This window comes from Strongylocentrotus purpuratus, unplaced genomic scaffold, assembly GCF_000002235.5.
Source record: "Strongylocentrotus purpuratus isolate Spur 01 unplaced genomic scaffold, Spur_5.0 spur5_scaffold_5, whole genome shotgun sequence".
Lineage (NCBI taxonomy): Eukaryota > Metazoa > Echinodermata > Echinoidea > Camarodonta > Strongylocentrotidae > Strongylocentrotus > Strongylocentrotus purpuratus.
In genome coordinates, this window is record NW_022145611.1 from 1,861,524 (window position 1) to 1,882,972 (window position 21,449).

The following is a 21,449-nucleotide window of genomic DNA, read 5'->3' on the forward strand; positions in this document are numbered from 1 at the left end:
GCGCCGATCGAGGGATCCGCCTGCAATGCTTTGTTTGGGGAGGAACGGAAATGGTAATTATATTAGTCTTGGCTTGCTTGCCCCCCGCAAGAAGGCGAAAATCCAGAACGGGAAGTTATCTCATCACTTCTTACGCACTTCAACCGTCATTCGTGAACGACAGGACATGCGCAAATGACGAATAGGCCTACAACATGGCGACTTGCATACGTTTCAGGTCGCAAAAAGCTTGTTCTTTCTTGCTTTTCTGCTTGGTTTGTGTTGGATTGATGCTTACCATCCAGCAGCTATGGCTTCAACGAGTGAGTATAATACGAGCATTTAGACGAGAATAGTTATTGTCATATATTCACATATACGTTTGATGATTGAAGGGGGAACATATACCGATGTAGTTGTACTGTGTCTCGGTCACCTGACACTATACGGCCATTAACTGATATTCCTTACCACTCATTAGCAAATCTACTGCATCTAATATTCATGTTGTATAAGCAAACTGATATAATTATGTATATGATATCTGCAAAAAAACAAACTGGGAATTAGGATACGCTCCTAAAGGTCACAAGACGGACGTCAGCTACTGCGTCTTCTTTGTTCCTCCGCATAGGATAGGCAATGAATGAAATTATTTGTTGCATATCACGTTGAAAACAGAAAGGCTTTGATCAATGGTCAACTGACCACTATGATATTGACCTACTAGCCCCAAAATGTAATTGGATAATTTCCTATAGTAATATTACCATCATGTTCGAAGCTCAGTCATACTCATAGTATACCTCTAGCAGTTGTCTATTTGCGATATCAAAGATGATATCTGTAATGTCAGCCATTGACATAATGACCTATAATGACCCCCTTACTACAAATTCTAATCAGATGGTCTTTCATGGTGATACTGTTACGAACATCATACATATTCATGTCCATTTGTTTATTATTGTTGTTTTTAAATGTGCATCAATTTTTGCTATAACATGGTGACTGTTTCTTGTTGTTTTTCTTGGTGATTAAAAAAAAAGAAGAAGACATATATAATATATATATGAAAACGATTGGAGCTAAATGAACCTAGGGTCACCATATTGCCATGCTCTGTGCACACAACGATTACATATCCGTATCTCTGTGCAGCCGGTACACGCGAATGACGAAAAGATCTTTCAGAAAATAATACATGGCCTCTCTCTATTACAACTACACATGTACTCTTCATTGGCTTCTTTAGCAGGTGCGCGGACCGTGTAAGAGACTACAGAGTACTGAAGCTGCGACATCATAACAATCAATGTTTAGAATTGCTCAATTTGTGGTTCGTAATGTTATGAACCAGAACAAAAATATTTACTCAGATTGTCATATCTCAGTCAATACTTAATAACATATTTAATTAGTTTTCTACATTTGGATATTATTTTGGATCCTCTTTCGAAAAATGTAGTTTTTTTATGATGTCACATGCAGTTGACCACTCTATATAGGCAGGCTACACAGTTCTCAAACTGAATCATCTCATCAAAAAGTTTCGCTCGGCAAAGATGTGATGGTCTTACATCTCCGATACGCGGAGGATAATATGATCAATCTAAACGAGTCATACATGTATATGTATGGAAAGATAAAATTACATAGAATAATGATCTTAATGCAAAATGTTTGTGCATTTAAAGCTGCATACCCATTATAATGATCATCACTGTCAAAGTGTTTGATTTGTACGGTCATTGCAATGGAACAAGTCACAGAACATAACATAACATAATGTGTGATTTGTGATATTGCAATGTATGGTGTTTAACAGTATGCTGTAACTTGAATAGTGTTGTGTTGTGGTTATAATATAATGTCATCTTGTTGTGACAATATGTTCCCCAAGTTGAATTTAAAGTGTTTCTTGTGATATCGTGATAACGACGATAATACTCTTTACTACTCTAACTAGGACCTATAATTATATTATGCTATATATCCATGATATATTTCAAGTATTGTATCAGCAGTGTCATTGTGATATGGCACTCAAGATAAAAAGTAATTGTATTTATGTACGGCGACAAACGAGAGAGTTTTCCATAACTACGTCACAATCCAAGGGTCGAACGCTAGACAGGACTGACATGGGGGGTGTTTCATCAACAAAAATCGATCTGATCGATTTTAAGATCGATTTTAAGGCTTGATGGAACACCCCAGCCTTAGTTGTGAACGGCACAAAGCATTCGAACTGAAACTCCTCTATACCATCAGTCTGGCCTCGGGCCCTCAGTTGTGTTGGTGGTTATTTTACCTGACTGCTAAGAAAGCATAAATGCTTGTAAGTAAGCAACCAGACGGCCGACGGCTTTAGGTCCTCTCCGAGGGACCTGATAATGAGGATTAATGCCTAACCAAAGGGGGCACTAGCGCATCGACTTGGTTCCGAGTCTGGGTGACCGGATTACTAGACCATTGCTCTCTACTGACTGAGCTATCGCGCCTCCTAGTTTGGCCTCTGACCCGCATTTCAAAGTATTGTCACTCCTTTCCTATGAGCTATGTATTTAAAGATAAAGTTGAGTTCTGGTCATGTGATTGCATTGTGAAAGAAACGGTGTGGAATGTATCAGAAAAGGTTGATCATCTAGTATATAAGTATTCGTGTGTATTGCAAGGTTCTGGAATCATCAAAATGATGAGACATTTGGCCAAAGCGTGGCAAAGTTACAAGCACTGCACAGAATGATGTATATGGGACTACACGAGCACATGGCGAAAAAAACCTACCCCCCGATTTTTACGTATTTTATGTCATATTTAGAATATGAAGGCATTTGAAGAGCCATGCTTTTCAGGGAACTTGTTTAATCTGATGTTCTTCCACCCTTGCATAATAACAATGATAACGCTCACAAATTATTTTTTTACCTCTTCCCAGAACTCAACCTTCTCTTTAACAGTAAATAATGAATCGTACTCAGCTAATTTCCTTTGGACTTGACTCACCCAATCACCTCACAAAGTCAATACATTTTCTATGGATAAACTTGAATATTAATTGTTTACCAATTTACCGCCCTTTGCATTTTCTATTCTCACCAAGTCACCATAAAATCTGTTAGCTGGGCCTGTATTAAAAAATGTTCTTCAGGTGGGCGAAGTGCCTCTATCATCTCAGATAATTGCCCTTTTTAACTTTACAGGTGCTCCTTTTCTTTTCTTATATATGTAATTTGTCCATTCTGATTTAAGTGCTCCATTTTTCTTTTCTTCATAGTACGTGCCCCTAATTTAAAGCGACTGAGATAAAATGTTTCTTGAATTTACACTCAAAGCTCGCTCGTTACACAATCGCCTGCATTTATATTGATGTAATTCATTGGTCCTTTCAGTCTTTCACAATGCAATCGCATGACCAGAACTCAAATTTATCTTTAATTGGTATTTACCTAATCTCATTCATTGTGGACCATGCGGAAATGGTATGGACCAAGATGCAGTTCGAGGGGAAGTAGTTATAATAAAATTAACCAGTGTTGTAACATCACGGATATCTCCAATTCAGTTTTTTTTTTTTTTTGGCCGACTCTGTCGGCAGCAAGCCAGGACTGTGTGAAAAAGCGGGAAGGACTTTCATTTAACTGCGAAGTGCAGTTGAAGGCGCCGATTTGTGCTTGTGAACTTGTCACATATAATAGTAACAATGTCGTAATATGTAAGATCATTAATGTAAATTAAAACCATAGAAGAAAAAATGGATGAATTGTTATTGTTATATATAAAAACTACATATTGAGATCTATTACAAAGATTACTTTCAAACCAAGATGACATACAAATTGGAGTGTTGTTCTAGTTTCCAAGTGGTGAGTCAATACACTGATTACTGAGCTGGGAGACATTGCCAGGCATAGTGCCATGTGGAGGGGCATAAATTGGAACTTAAAAAAAACAAACTTGAAAACAAAACCGTCCAATTGATAACGGATAGTGCAATGGGCGGTCGGATACCGGACGTTTAAATGTTTGACTACAGCACTAAAACTGATGTGTACTGTATAAGGTTTTGGAATGATCGAAATACAATTGAATTTACTCATTTTAGCTGCCCTACACACTCCCGCCCGCGGGCGGCTGGGACGAGTAGTCGAGTGCTCGAGTACCCGCACTGTTGACAACTACTCGAGTACGATTTCTCATACTCAAATGGTGCCGTCGGTAAAAATGTTTTCCAACTCAAGCACTGTCAAACTCACCACTCAGAAACGGGGACCAAATGTCCGGATTTCTGTTTGGACTTGGAGGAAAATGGATTATTCTTCCATCTTTGTTTTTTAAAACAGCATTGTTTACTGTAGTGTTATTATTATTATTATTATTAAATCGGCGCCTTCAACTGCAACTCGAAGTAAAACTGCATGCATTTTCGGCGACGGATCTGGGATACTGCTCCAGTTGTATGGTGGTGGCAAAAAACAAATCAAAAATATATATATATATATAAAAACATGGCGTCCGAATATTCGAGTATTCGCTTGTAAGCCTGAGAATGTACTCGGGTACCTCATTACACTGTTGTGCAAAGCTTAAAGGTGAAATTCAAAGAAAATCACAAATATGTCAACTAATGTATCACTAGAAATTGGTAAGCTAACAGATGGCCATTGTACAAGTTTTAGGTCAACTACATATCGGGTGATTTATAATAATACAAATACAACCACCTTAGCAGCTGGGAAATATATACGAGAGATTCGCCGGAAAAATAACGATGTTTTAATGACGTCACTATATGGACCAATACTGCCCAAGCAGTAGAAGGCAACAAGCTATCAATTACTTGATGTTTGAACTAAGAGATCATTAAAGGTAAAGACCAGTATTGGAAACGCCCCAATTTCAAAAAATGAAATGGAAGCTCTCATTACCAATCATGTGAAAGAATATGTTTTGACTAATACATGATAAAAATTTGCCGGGAAACCGCCTACTAATTCATATATTTGGTAAATTTGTTTCTCTCATGGTCTGTGAGAGATATAGGGTAGTCCCATATACATCTTTCTGTGTATAGTGCTTGTTAATTTACAAAGAATGGGCCAAATTTCTTATCATTTTGATGATTCCAGAACCTTGCAGATGCTAGATGCTAGATGATCAACCTTTTCTGATCGATTCCACAACGTTTCTTTCACAATGCAATCGCATGACCATAACTGGTCTTTACCTTTAAGTCTATGCGAATCTCAAATGGGCAGTTTAGTCAGTGGATTGCAACATAGTCACGGATAACTTCCCAGTAGTGTACACAAATATTTCAGTTTCTCTCCTAAGTGCCCTTCTCCCTTAGGGCACTCCTCAAAATATATTATGTATAGCAACAATGATAGGTCCTCTAAAGAGAATAGACCCTCCAAAGTCATACATTTTAGAAAAATTGAAATTTGAGTTGTTTTCAGTGTTGGAACAAATGGGAAAGTAGCCCGGCACGACATCACAGAGAAGTTACCAATTCAGCCAATTTAAAGACCCCATACCTATCTAGTGATTACAACTTTCAAAGATTCATGTTGATTTTTCATTTCATGTCCAATTTCATTCAAACTTTCACTAGTTTACTTCCCTGAATTTTGTGTTTTCCTCTGGAGTAGTTTGCCATCACGACTGGATTTCAATAACAAAAGAAAGCATTATAACATATGGTTTAAAAAATAACCTTCTAGATTTAAAATCTCTACAAGAATGGACACAAGAAAAATTAACATAAGGACAATTTAGTGAAGGCTTGATGTGAGAAATTGAATCATTGTAGTAATAACACTTCCAACACTCCATACTGTGAGATGGTGTGCTGATAGAAAGTGATTTGCTCTGCTAACCTTTCTTGAAATCCCAAAGGCGGGTTAGGTGAGTAACGTATGGTGAGCTATCAAGCAACTTACCTGTGAATCATCCAGCTATTAATACACTGCCTCTATCAAATCTAACAGTTTGAGATAAGATCACACACAATCGGTGACATGTGGCTCATTTCATCAACTTGCCAAAACAATCAATCGCAAGATTGTCACAACATTGAGTCAAAATAATGTTAAATGGAAGCTACGGCACACTCATAAACGCATGACTTGGAATTGACTCCATGTGCATCTACATGTATATTTAGCTGCTCAGTGTTCAGTATTACATGTGTGTAGAAAACACCCAAACCCTCAGTGAGTCTTCAAGATGTAGGTCATTAAATTTCAACCCTATTTCTCACCTATAAATGTAGAAGAAAGGAACACAATCACAAATACTTTATAAAATGGACCTCAGGTAAAGTCCTAGTCCTTCACTTTTTGAAAATTACAATGATATATTACACAATCTACCATGATCACTATGGGGTATACACGTACAATAGGTTATTAAAATTGCCCTTGATTTTTTTCTTGAGTGTCTTTAGGCCTGTCTTCACTATCTCGAGATTGCCAAATATCCAGCTATTTGAACTATCCCGATCGCAAACTATCCAGCTAATTTGCGTCTTCATCAGACCGAAGTAGCAATTAGCGGGATATTTGGTCGGGATTGTCATCCCTAGATATCTTGGGATAGTTTGCAAAATATCCAGCTATTTGTCCTTCACCAGACCGAAGACTCGCACTATGCGCCAACCCTGAGCAAAATATCTCGAGCTAATTCCTCAAGTTCGAGTTTCAAGTTTCGAGGTCGAATCTCGAGCTGATGAAGACGCGATTTGTAACTTTGGGATTATTTCCCAAATCAGAAATAGAGGGCTATTTGGCAATCTCGAGATGATGAAGACGTGCCTTTTGTTAAGGAAAGAACAATAGCTTTTACATATCAGTACATTATTTGATACCAAGATGGACAGCCATTGCAAACTGCATATTACGTCTCTAGAGGTAATGCAGATACTGTACTTAACCATGACAGAGCTTACCTACCGGTACGTCAAGGTTTTTCAAAATCATTGCATTATATATATTCATGGTTTAATTAACACGTTATCCACACTACAGAATTCATGTCTGGTTTGGTAATGAAGGTGAAAGCATCGCATCACAATTGAAGTAGTGACATTTATAAATGAGTCATGAATGACAAGCGATGTGGTCATTGTATGCCATTACCCATTATTAAGTAATTTGATGAGTAATAGCATACTATACCGTTTCATATTGCCCATTCATTCCATTCGCTTATAATATCATTATAACATTCTTTCATTTTTTTATGATACATGTAGGTATTCTTATATATATATACATCAAGGCGAGTACCTACATGTACCTGAGGTGACAAACAGCAATACTACTAGATATTCGCAACCACTGGCAACCATTTACAAATTTTAAGAGCCTACATGTATGTATGAGGGCAGCATACTACATGTAACTGTCAAATAAAAGTCATATAAATTTTACGGCAAGTATAGAATAAAAAAAGACGCCAGTAGATGGATAGGCTTATTACAATTGTATATCAAAGCTTCTTTATACTAATTTTGTTGGGTATAATAACATACATGTAACTGATGAAAAGCAAAATATGTTTGCTAATTAATTACTCTGTATATAGATTTACTGGATACAATCATTGAAAAAATAGAAACAACAACTTTTTTTTTCTTCATTTATAAGGGTGAATCTGTATATTTGAGTAATTGCTGGCTGCAGACTTATGTTTGTGAGGTATATTTTCTGGCCATGGAAGGTGTCAATAATAAATCACTTTCAGATAGCTGAATTGATTCATGAATCAGACATGACGATGCCGAATCAAGAAGTCTGTAGAAATAGGTACACTTGCCCCTAAGGTGATATACCGGTAGGCCAATTCAAGGTATACAGTACATCCCAGTACATATAATTTACAAAATGTTTTTGTGTCAAGGAAAAATCCTCCCTTTCAATTTGATACACCAGCAGTCTAAAAACCATGTCTCTAAACATTTTGCAATAGTTGTTTGCAATTATGTTTCAATTATTTTTACATTTCCTACAATTTTTAATGTACAGTATACCAGTATAGCGAGTACATTCAATACATTCAAGGGGGGAGTAATTCCTAAAGATATACAAGTATTTAAACATGTTGGTTGTTATTTATATAACCTTTCTAAAGCGAAGTTTGCTGTACCCGTCGTCAATGGAAATACCCAATACCAATGCTTTACATAACATGAACATGCAGCATGTTTGGCTTCATGTTTGGCTTTATGTTTGGCTTCATGTATTTCTTGTATGTTGACAGTCAGCCAAAAAATATTGTGATAATTTGAAAGTATCAAAATATACATAATTTCGAACTCCAATTTTTGTTTTGAACCACCAAAACCTAAATAAAGGAGTTTTTCTTATCTTGAAATTTTCCTATACAAGCGTTATGTTAACCCACACATGCTTACATGCACTGCGGCATATTAATACCGTTTTCTGACCAAGCAGACGACATCCCATAAAGAATGAACATAAGTGCAAAGCTATTATTTGTCAAATTATAATGCGTTCAGTGTACATGTATATATATGTAATGGCATGTCAAACCATTCAAAAGGGGATATGACCCGATTCTGATAACTAAAATCTTTTGCTTGTAAATACACAGGATAGGGGGTTAATTAACAATCAAAGAAACCAGACTTTCAAATTGAAACCCCCCGGAATGATATTAAGGACGGCATTTGTTCCCTCTTGAAACGCCGAACATACAGGGGTGTGTGCAGCTGAATATACAATGGCGTCTTATTTTGTTTACAAGCGACAGATTCCTTTATTTTTGTATCGCTGCATTTGTCATCAAAATAAAAACATGTGCGGGGTTTAGAGTGAGGCAATAGATTATACATTTAGCCTGACGGTACTGAAGTAAGAGAAAGAACTCAAGAAAAGATGAAAACACAGGCACTGAAAATGTGTGAGATGTCATGGGACATCGTCTGCTTGTGCAAATCATGTCCATACTGTGATCTCACACATCTCAGCAGCGTTCGGAGAGCTCTTCAGGTGCTATACCGGGGCTGTATTTAAGCGTTTTAATTTATGATAATCATTACTTCGAATACTTTCAAGCATTGAATTTTGATAACCTTGTCGAATCAAAGGTTCAAATTTGCAATAATGAAAATAAAGTTAGTTTTTAAAATCAATGAATATCTACTTTAATGGACATGTATGTACACATTTACATTATCTAGCATTCTAGCCTGTCACGATTCCAAATCAATATTAATACTCAGTAGAGTACACAAGGGCGTGGAACCATGGGTCACGTCATTAATCAAGTGTTTTCAGTATGTACAGTACAAGTGCGTGCGAATTGCTTGTGAAACCAAGGTATAAGGTCTATTAATATGATAAACAATATACGATGCTTTTATTACTTGTCAACACACCTACAAACTTTAGTTCATTTTGAAAGTTCATACCAATTGAGCACCATGCTGATAGGGCTGATAGACTTTGACAGCGTGTGATGATCATTGTACAGAGACATAGGCAAAACTACAGTGTTCATATGTACTTGAAGCCTAAATCTATGATATGGGAATACATTTATATCACCCCCATCCCCATTTTATCTCTCTTTCTCCATCTCCATCTCTCTCTCTCTCTCTCTCTCTCTCTCTCTCCATCTCTCTCTCTCAAACTCTATAGATTTAATTCATAAGACAATTTGCAGTTTGTACTATGTAACAAGAAGATGAGCTCAAATGTAAAGCAGGAAGTCCTACCTCCCCCCCTCACACACACACAATTCAACTATTAATTAAGGCAAACTCGAATTCAAGACCACATAAACGAGGAAGTGTTCATCTGAAATAATGGTACACAAGTAGAAGACAAAGAGGGGCATATGACAAGGGATAACAATACTCCTCTGTCAGAAAGTTTGAAAAGGCTTAGGTATTATTAAGACCCGCTTTGCAAACAGATCTCAATACCTTTATGTTAAAAAAGAAGATTATAAACCTCTTAAATTTGGAGAGGTTCCCTATATTTCATTATATAACCGGTATATTATACAAATTAACAGCCTAATATTACATGTACACATACAGCAAGCGGTCTGATGGTGAAGGTACAAATTAAATACTGTACATCATACAGTGATCCCATCTCCCTGATGCAGGTAAGTGAACATGTATCTTTCGACACACGGTACAGACTGGATAGACGCAATAATTCAAAATAAATGCACTATATGAATTCAGATTATTGAATGTAATTTTTACTCGACATTATCAACCTCGAACAGAATGATATTGGTTTTCGAAGAGACATGCATTATTGCATTGTTTAATAAGCCTACATGTACATAATTTATACAGTAAGGCTGCGATACACTCACATACAGAGGTATATGGGACTACACGCAAATGTCTGGTGTAAACTTGTCAGATTTTTATTTTCCCATTTCTGATATGAGGGTATTAGAATTTAGAAGATCAGTACTTTTCAGGGGAAATATCTGCAAGCAAAGATATTCTTCAAAACTGTTTGGAAGAGAAAGCTCTCGAATGAATTCTTCCATCTTTACAAGAACTCAACCTTCTCCGTAGATACTTTGTACATTTATACTATAATGAAGGAAAATTGTTTTGCCACTAACTCGTAATGTAGAAACAGAAACTTTTATTGGTAAAGTATGAGGTCAAAGTATTTATTTCGGAAAATTTTTCTATCATTGATTGTTTTAGTCCGAGTTATCAGGTGATGTAACAACACGGAAAAGAGTTGATTCCTTCCTCATTTCTTCTTTGATCTATCGCATTTCTTCAACAGGATGAATAATAGTTCGAATACGTGTTCTATGATTTTTTATTTGCTATTCTCATAGGTGTCCTATCCTATCCTTCGGCATCTGTCTGTCTCGAAAGACAATAGAATATTGCGCTATATAGTTGTCAGTTTCTTGGTGTGCAGCTCCTGCTGTGACTGAACAGTCCAATCCTAGAGAGACAGGTCCTGTTGCAGTTGCTGCAGATAAAAGTCATTTGTGGCTGTGCTGTTGGAGCCGTAGCTAGCTGTTGTCTTTGTTGTTTTTGTTGTTGTCTTTCTCATAGGTGTAAAGTTAACATATCATACTCGACAGACACGTAGTGCCACGCCGTGCTGTACCTCACAATAGAGAACCAGTGCTGATTTTCCAAAGATGTTCAGCTAAAGTTCAAACTTTGATGATGATGTTGTAAAGAAGCGATATACAGTATTATAGTATAGAGTTTTGATACGCAACAGGAATGTTAGCCGCTGATATCATAGTATTCTTTCCCCATCAGTCCATCTCTGATTTTAAGTCCTTTGAAGTTGCTGTTTTTTCTTCCCAGTAATAATAATAATAACGATATTGATAACATATATAATAATACAACACATAATTGATTCCTGTAAAAGTATCGTCTTTGCAGCCCACTTTGTGTACATGTATACTATTTACGATGCATGACTATATGTATATTTGATTATTTATGTTTTTTGTTGTCTGTCAACTCATTTTTTAATTTTTATTGAAGTTGTCTTTTTGTATTAATATATATATTTATTGGTGTACCCATATCTATCCCACGACTTTCCTGTGTTACCGGTAGAGGTGTCGCGGTCGAATGGTTACGTTGCCGGACTGTCGATCACAAAATCCGCGGTTCGAGTCCCGACGCGACAAGAGGCTATGATGGAAGTGGATTGATGCTCTGACAGCTCTGCTGTGGGTCCCTTTTCCCAACAACGTTTTTAGATCAAATGTTTGTGTGCTTTGTTATATTATCCACACAAGTCCTTTCTTCCACAACATCATTTAACTGCATTTTGCATTTGTCGAGTATAGTTATTGGTTTGGGAAATGGTACAAAGAAACCTCTTCTATGTCTCGTTCTTCATATGATTTTATGTGTGAATCGCTATCGCACTCTCCGTATATAACAGTGTTGTTGTTGTTGTTTTAGTTTATAGGCGTTTGTCATTCAGAAGTGAATATTTACGCCTCTTCTCTTAGGATTTTTATTCCTTTAAAATTAGATTTACTTTTTTTGCAACAGCAATGCTTTCCCATTATTCTTGCCTAAAACTAAGATATTAATTAATTAAGTTTGAAACTGCCTCCTTTTTCTACTCTCTCTCTCTCTCTCTCAAATAGCGAAAGAAAACAATACAATCACATGCAGGGCATAGTAGCAGCAGGGATATTTAACTCACATACCCTGGTAGCAGAGAACACCTCGAACATAGCAACACATATATTGTACGCACACAGAGAGTAGGCTGCAATGCACCGCGAGTTCATTGTTTGTCAAACACTCCGATTACGTAATGCGATTTCAAGGTCTGTGATTCATTACTGGCCTAATGAGTTCATTAGTACAATCATTTTTATTATTATGATATTTTCATGACAGCGGGTACAACTTCATAGGCATACCTTGAGAGTCTCCCTCCTAGCTTTTCATCATTATTTTGAAGGGAAGAACATTGCGTTGAACAAAAATATAATATATTGATCAGGATTTTTTCCTCAGAGCCCTGTTAGGCCCTATGTTTATTCTGATTACAATACTTGGTTGGATCCGTGAATACAGAACAATTTTAGTTTACATCCCGTAATAGCACCGACGACAATGTAAAAAAAACTAGATTAGTCATTGTTTGTGTTTTCAAGCAAACAGATGGCAGAAAGTTACCATATCCATCCATTAAACATCATTTCTGTTTTAGTGTTACTGTTAGAATGTGATATTCCAGTGGGTTTCGATTCGCTACATAGTGAACAGAATTTATCTTATATCTAGATAGGTATTGACGTGAAACTTCACTCCATTGACTTGGTGATTATTCCTGTATATCCATAGGAAATGTGTATAAAGGTGACAAGTTGAAGAGTTCGCGTGACTTCCTGAAGTCTAAAAAGTGCATGGCCCTTCGTTTAATCAGTGTCTGTGATCTGGTGTAACATTGAATCCCTAAACAAATTGCGCTTTATAATGATCATGAAGTGACTCAAAAGAGTAAAAATCTTTGAGTGACCGATTTTACCATACTCATTTCCCCAATAGACTGTACTGTTATAAAGAACCGTTAGGAAAGCGGTTTTTGAAATTTCGATTTCCAATCAGGCGATCGGCTTGTAAAAGTCATGGGATTCCTGACTTATCTATAGGTTTATACTTATGATTGCAGCATGAGCTAAACCCAGGATCTTGTTTAGTATCTGAGTTAAAGATACCCAATCCCTTTAACCATAGAAAATGCTTTACGGTGAATTAACCCTATCTAGCCCGGAAGGGGAGGGAGGGGGGGGGGGCTTTAGAAGCCCCCCTTCATTTTCCGCTACCATTTTTTAACGCCAAAGAATCTTGCTCTGAAATCGTATGAATTTTTTTTCTTTCGGGTCTTGCGCATCTTTTGAAATATTTTTTTCTCGAAAATCGGTCCTACCTTTACAAAGTCACGTGACCTTTTGTCTTTGCATGTCAGCCCGAAAATGGCTCATTTTTGTGATTTGTGTACAAAACATGAAAATCTTATTTTTCCAAAAAAGAGATAAAACATTGGTTATTTGGTCTTGTTTAAAGTTTAGGTATTTATTTGGGGGTTCAAAATAGTTGAATTATAGTCAGAATTAAAATAAAACAACACTGAAAAACAAAACACATAAATTAAAAAATTAAAGAAATTATTAGATCAATATAAAACATAAGGAATAACCTAGCTCTTCCAATTTTTGTTGTATTATTATAATGAATTGTCTAAAGAATACATGTAGTGAAAACTCATGTTTAAATATGAAGAATATATGATTTGAATGTGATTACCTTATACGCATAAATTACCTAAATATGCAAATGAGTGAATTTTTCCAGAAAAAATTGAATTACCTTGATAATCGATACACTCCACTTGACATGCATGCACATTTTTGCAGCGATCATGGGGGGGGGGGGGGGGGCTTAGAACCCCCCCCCCCCCGGGCTATGTAGTTTCAAAATAACCCGGGCTAGATAGGGTTAAGAGTTCGCGTGACTTCCTAATGAATAGCGCCATTCTAACCATAGAAAATGTTCCTGACGGTGACTGGGTTAAGAAGTAATACCCACTATGACTTGGTAATGGTTTCCAGTGACTTGCTGAAGAATTATCCATAGCAAAATCACATGACGGATTGTAAACAATTCTCTGACTTGGTGAAGAGTCAATACATGACATTTCCTTTATTTGTTCATGGTGAAGCTGTGAAGGTATTGGGTGACCATATTTAAAATAAGATAAGCTGAGTGAGAAAGAAGATTAGCTGAGTAAGATTCATTATTTCTTTGTTAAAAACATATAAGTAATAGAAAAAGCCTACAGAATGACAATCCTTTGTTTTACCCATTTGTGTTTTTTTCAAAGGTGAAGCTGATTTCCACAACATTAAAAATGTAAACCTTTAACGAGTGTATGCTTATACTAAGTTTTAATCCTTCTAGGAAGATTCCATTATGTATAAGTACATGTGTATATCATAATTATATATTATAATGCGTATGTCAAGTATAAATCAAAACGTCTGTAGTCTTGTTTGGTCCCATTCATGTTTGCATGAACCTTTAACAGGTATGCCGATAGAGGGCCGCAGTCGTGACGAAATATTATGCAGTAAAAGTAATCAATGCAAATTTAGAATCAACAATACATATTGAAATAACCGAATTGCCCCATTTCAAACTTTACATCGTTTTACTAGGTTGGAGTCCGCGGAGATATATGCAGCTGTACACCATATCCACACCAACCTTCAAATGTACCTCCGTTGATAGCAATATGGCAAGAGATTCAGCAACCGAACCATGCACCTTCCGACAGACGTATTAGTCATTATGATGTCAACAACAGTCAAACCTTGGTAGCTGTTGACCCCAAGTCGGTGGCAGTGGATATAACGTCAGTAAACAGGACTAAGTATAAGCTGATATCGCCAATGACTCCACGGGTGGGTGATACTTTACACTTCCATATTGAAGCTAGAAATGAGGCGGGACATCAGATCATGGACGGTGGGGACTTCTGGTTCGGTGTAATGGAGAGTCCCAAACTGAAGGTATGATAGTTACCACACATCAACCAAGCCTTTAGGAATGATTGGTGAAATGTAGACACATTTTTTAAATAATTATTCGTCAACACAATTTCAATTTCTTCTCTCAAATCAGGTCGTTGTCAATTCATTTCACACAAAACACTTATAACCCCCTCCCACTTTAAAAATTCTCTCTAGCAAAAAAAGACTCATCAGTTAATCCTAACAAATTGCGCCACTTCCGTCGAATGCCAACTGTGTGTAATTTATTCATACCCGTCACACTGTAACAGTCACCAACGCACGTAGCGTGGGCTAAGCCATTTTTTTAAGGAGGGGGGGGGGGAGGGGCACAAGTATCAAGTCTACTAGATAGTCAACGTGTTAAGGGAAAAGATTTACCAGGAACAAGGGGTCTCCCTTGCCCCTTTAAAGTGGTACAAATGTGCAATGGAAGTAAAACGGGAGCACATACATACTCTGTTTCTTTTACTGTATTAAAGTCCTCTATCTTTCACTTGTATCTCTATATCCTTTTCTTCCAAGGACGTAGATCGGATCACCCCACAACATTTTCTCGATAATTTGACAAAAGGTTGTTGTTACCATGGAGAGTTTTTACAGCTAACATCTACCTGTTAGTTGATAATGTAATGATGAATACCTTGTCGATTATTTATGTTAATAGCGATTTGGTAGGTTCATTGTGCCTTGAGTAAACTTTACCATAAAGAGTTTTTACAGCTAACACCTACCTGTTATTTAATAATGTAATGAATTGTGACATTCTTTCAAATTTTGAGCCCATAATGACATTATTAGTAAGAAAATGCGCGTGACATACACCCCTCTCTTTTTTGCTAAGTATGTTTGCAAGAGTTTCCTCCAAATGCCATGGATTTTCGTTTTTCAGGTGCCTTTTCTGACGTTTGGCTTTTCTACTATGAGGGTGATCTGTAATTTAAAAAAAAGAAGAAGCTATTTAGCTCCTTGCGTTCGACTGCCACTTTGGGTATCAAATAACAGCCTTTAATATCACAAACAACAAGCGTTTCATGATAGGGATGAACGTGCAAAGACAAACAACCCCTCAATATCTTAATTTTCAACTATCTTGAAATTTATAGTTCTCTGCCCCCCAAAAATGCTTTAAGAGTTAGGTATTGTAAATAGGCCTATAATAATGCTGAATCGGAAATGTAGTTTTCTTCCCAAATGTTTACTTTCTTCTTAATTTTCATGTGCTCTCTCTCTCTCTCTGTTTATTCTTTCTTCATTATCCTTATTCTTCTATCTCTACCATACTGTATTTTCCCTTTTCTCTCTCTCCGTACTCTCTTTCCAATCTCCTATATATTGCCTTATCATCTCGTCTATATATCTTATTCTCTTCAATGTTTGTGTGTGTAGTATGCCTGTGTTTTCGGATGAATGATGTACAAATGTTGTATGACTTGATTATATTTAACATAAAGCTGATTCTATTTTATATTGTTAACTATCATCTTGTATAAGTAGGACCCCGCCCACAAGCACTTTGCTTTTAAGGATATCCCAGCATTTTATATTGTGATTTTATTGCTGCTTTTCGCCCTTGTTTCCACATTGTTTTAAAATGAATGATAAATTAGTTGAATGGAATTTTAAGATGACAGTTTTATTCTATTTTTACAAATTAGGTTTAGAGACGTTATTTTTTTCTTCTTCTTCTTCTTCACTTTTTAACAAAGTAAAGAAAAGGAATTGGTCAGAACAGAATACATCCGATGTATTACTCATGTATTTCTAAATTGCAAGAATAGGCATTGTTGGCCTGCTACGCTTAATGTTTAAATACTGAACTGTAGATTTGTCGAAAACGGTTAAGACATTTCAAAAATTCAAATCTAATGGCTTATTTTTAGAATTTTCACGTCGTCATACATTCAAATGATGGCAAAGAGGCTTTTACATAATTAAACAAAAGTAGGTTCTATTCATCAAAAAGAACAGCTTAGACTATTCCAAGAGAACCACATTAGTACAAACTCATACAATGGCGGCATTCGCTATCTTTTCTCTTTTTCTTATTCCCATTCCAGGCTGCTACTGCTGCCCGGGTAATAGACCACCATAATGGCACATACAGCATGTACTTTTTGGCTAGTTGGGCAGGGGATGTAAGGGTTAGAATTACCCTTGTACACCCTAGTGCTGCCATAGATTACCTCAGACATTCATTTCGGTGAGTACACTAGTGTGTATAAATGTTTTTTTCTGCTTCTGTGATCAGGTACAACCGTGGGATTTCTATCGGTGCTCCATGTCGGCCACTAATAATTTACCAATAAATCATCTTGACCAACGTGACCAGTGTTCAATCATTTGAAAGGCCCATATATTAAATGGAGAATTAAAGAAGACAACAAAAAAGAAGAAGAAGGAGGAGAAGAAGAAGAAGGAGAAGAAGAAGAAGGATAAGAAGAAGAAGTAGTAGTAGAAGTAGAAGAAAAAGAAGACAAGAAGAAGAAGAAGAAGAAGAAGAAGAAGAAGAAGAAGAAGAAGAAGAAAAGAGAACAATTAGAGGCATCGATTCGTTTTTTGATTCATTTATTTGAACAATAATTAAACAAGTTGCCTTTACAACAAAGTGCTTTATAAGATAAACGATGGAAGATTACAGGATAGACAGTTACAAAAAATGAAGGGAACCGGATCAGCAGAAGATTTTTTAATTCGTATTTGTTTTAAAAAAAAAAACTAATTACCGGATACAGAAAAGTTCATTTCTTTATTATTAACGGCAGAGTAAAGTAATAGTTGTATTTACATAAGGATGTTTGAAATATTCTATTTTGCATGTGGGGAGGATAGATAGGTGCATAGTTGTTGGATTAAAATAGTCATCTTGGATTAATGTTCATCCCTTGAAGACATTACAATAATGTCGTTCAAGAAGCCTTTAATATTCCATTTTAACCATGAAGTAGCTTGTAAGTGTACAGTCTTGGAAACTTTTCTCAAGCGTCAGTCAGAAGTGAGAGTTATACAAAAAAAAATCCGTTTCGATTGTCTTCACAAGAACCTTGCTAAAACGATTGTCCATCATCATTTTGATAATCGTTGTAGATCATCAGCATCTCATAATCAATACTCATTGCTGATAAGAGCTTGACGTCAAACCTAATCGATTGTGGCAAACATTATTCAACTAATTAATATTTAGATTTATTATAACTTGTTATGAATGCTTACCTACAGCCACGCTGAGAAGAAGGTGCTATGGAACGGTATTTTCTCCTCTCGGACCGTGAAAGAGAAATCACTATGTTGGATCAACCATCATGGCAACATGTCCAATACATGTGTTTATCTGCCGCAGAGGGCGCTACATCACACACAGCTTATATGCAATCTACCCGCTTCTCTACCTTGTAATACCCTGTCTGGTGTGGTTGGAGCAACTTCATATGCATACCAGTTTCAGCGGGTGCTTACTCCTAACGTAGCACACTTATTCACCAGGTAAATACGATTTTATATCAAAACACGTTGTCATTCAGTCTCTAAAGCTTTGTACTAAGACCCACATCCCAAAGTCGCACAAATCTTGTAATACTCATCATCTTGCAATAACTGTTATTGCGTGGTATAATCTTCGGAAATGAGAGACGATTAAAAAGTGAAAACGGTATTAGTGATTTTGAAGACCTAGAACATTAATAACAGCAACAACAACACATGAGAAAGTAGCGTAGTTCCGTCTACTGTAATGAAACGTACCTTTAACAATGAGTGATATAAGACTCCAAAGAAATTCAGATGGTTGGGCCTATTCCAACGAACCGACCTACCCTGCATTTCATGAAGTAGGAGATAAGAAAAAACAACGGCACACAACCTGCCAATTAAAAAGATACTGCAATGTCACCTTGTTTGGAGCCTTATAAAGTTTACAATAACATTTGATTATTTATTTTATGTACTTGCATATAGAGCCTTTGTGAATGTACCGCTGCCGTTTGAAAAACCAAGCACCATCCAAGGTAAGAGCAGTAAAGTCAATGCAAAACCTTTCTGGATTAGAACCTGCAAACATCGTCATGCATGGTGGAAAGGGTGGGACAGGGGAGCAAACCAAAACAGAAATTGACGGATTATCGATAATGTGATTTGTGCAAAATTATGCCAATATCTCCATGGTTGCAAATTGCTTAACTTACATTACTTTACGTCACAGAGTCAATAGAATTGGTGGTCGTACGAGAAGACATGTAAAATAAGCTTTGAAGCTGGTTTCCTCAGGCATACTAGTATAACCCAGTCACAACAAATAGAACTAAACTAGATCGACAACAGATAGAAGAAACAGATGTATTAATCCGAAGAACAAATAGTCCATCGGTTTAGTGGTGTGACTGAGGATGAAGAAATATGAGGGAAGATGTTTGCAAGATAAAAGATTCATTTACTGTTTTATGTAGTGAATAATTTACAGGGCCAGCGGATTGGACATTTGGCTTGGTGATATGAAGGCAGTGGGATTGAGTTCTGGAGACTGGACTAGTGACATGACATTCCTTTTATAAGGAAGGCGTTCTGATATTCCATTGTCATACTTTGAATTTTCTTGTGTCGATATTGTCTTGTGTAGAATGAGGGCAACTGTGATTATTAGTTCATAAATATTTAAAGTCGAAGGAATTCTCCAAAACACTCATTAATTTGGCATACTGTTAACGTTTCAAATGTTCTGCTTTTAACAAATGCTGTTGGCAATGAATCCTCAAGCTATATTAAATATTTGGTAGAACCATAGAACGAACTAATACCAAACATATAATTGTATATTTATTCTGTCAGATAAGTCTACACTTGAAATAGTTTTTCCATATCTCAATTTAGTTTTTATTTCAAAACTTTTTCAGAAACGATAGATGGAAGGGCAATCCTTGATCCGCAGCTGTACTCACTACCCATCTGTCAAGCAGATCTCTCCCGTGCTCTTTCCGATGGTTTCTGGTACAACAACCACTGGCAATCGTTGGTTTGCCAACCCCGTATTAAATTCTCTAAAATGAATATCCAGGAATGCTTGCGGGGACAAAACATTTACCTTACGGGAGACTCCACAACACGCCAGTGGTTTGCAGAAATAGCGAAATCCTTGAATTTAAGCAGTGCGGCAGACCGACAGTTTAAAGCCAAGTCTTTTCACTTATTCAGGAAAGACATGAAGAGCAACATCAGTCTTGAGTTCATCTTTCACCCCCTCTCTCTTCATCCATCTGCCGTGTTTGTTAATTTCTCTATTGTGCGATTTGAAGCAGACGTCTTGCATAGCCTAGCCAAAGTCCCTTGTCAAAATGCAATAGTGGTCATTAGTCCGTGGGCACATTTTCCCAACTATCCATGGGGAAGCTATGTGGACTGGTTAGAAGGCATACGTGACGCTTATTCCTACGTCAAGAGAACTTGTCCTAATATAAAGCTTGTTGTAAAAACACCACATCCTGTCAACATGCAATGGGAGATGAAAGCTCGTGATTGGATGTTCTATCAGATGAAAGAAGCCATGTGGAAAGTCTTTCAAGGATCGGGAGCTTTCTTTTTGGATGTCTGGGACATGAATCTCTCTTATCCCTCAGCACCTATCAATATGCATATGCCAAATAATGTCATCCAAGAAGAAGTATCGCTCTTCCTTTCTCATGCTTGCCGAAGATGATGTGTGTGTATTTTATCTTTCGAAGTCGATTTTATGTAATTGTAAATATTAGGTCTCGTATGCCAAATTTACAAATAGGTAAAACATTTCTACGATCCTTTGTCTAAAATATTGTAGCACTGCCGTTAACTGACGTCATTTTTAATGAATATTCACGTTTTGATTAAGAGGTGCTAATATTTGTTTAAGTATAATATTTCTGTTTACATGTATACATTTTTGATACAGAGTATTATCACCAAAATTATACTCTGAATCATCATTTATTAGAATATACTATGTTAAGGTATTATTGAGTATTTGATTAATGTTCTTGTTTATTTTCTAATTAGTATTGATAGTGCGTATAGAATGTAAACAATAACCACGTTTTTATATTCAATGCGTTTTTGTGCATGTTTTTGACACCGTCCATCTCTCGCCTATAGTTGAGAGCCCTAATGTTTGTGCTCTTGGTCATAATTGACTACTTTTTATGACTTTTTCAACTTATCAGTGCCCAAATTTCAGTTTACTACTTCAGTGAGGTGCATAGCAACTCTTGCTTGGGCCTGATACGGGATTTATTCAGTTGGACATTTGATCTTCATGTTTTCAACGCAACTTTTCGTCATAACGATTTCAACCAAGATCTGACTTCGCCTTCGCATAGCCTGCAGATTGCAGCTAGATCTACGCGAATTTCATGGAACCTCCACTT

General features: G+C 36.6%; 1 protein-coding gene across 1 annotated transcript; it reads left to right on the forward strand.

Moving 5' to 3' along the window:
- The first annotated feature begins 10 nt into the window (after positions 1-10).
- On the forward strand, positions 11-21,404 carry LOC100890977 (NXPE family member 4). The gene is made up of 6 exons (XM_030999238.1): positions 11-302; positions 14,710-15,063; positions 17,124-17,266; positions 18,283-18,546; positions 19,018-19,067; positions 19,950-21,404. Exons 1-6 carry the CDS (start codon positions 195-197, stop codon positions 20,747-20,749), a joined length of 1,719 nt encoding a protein of 572 aa, XP_030855098.1. The 5' UTR covers positions 11-194; the 3' UTR covers positions 20,750-21,404.
- Positions 21,405-21,449: the final 45 nt, after the last annotated feature.

Excerpts from the sequence above, each read along its gene's own strand:
- LOC100890977 (XM_030999238.1), top strand. The coding sequence starts at position 195 with ATGGCGACTTGCATACGTTTCAGGTCGCAAAAAGCTTGTTCTTTCTTG. Across the intron at positions 303-14,709 it reads AGCAGCTATGGCTTCAACGA|GTTGGAGTCCGCGGAGATAT; the intron begins GTGAGTATAATA and ends TCGTTTTACTAG. Across the intron at positions 17,267-18,282 it reads TACCTCAGACATTCATTTCG|CCACGCTGAGAAGAAGGTGC; the intron begins GTGAGTACACTA and ends GCTTACCTACAG.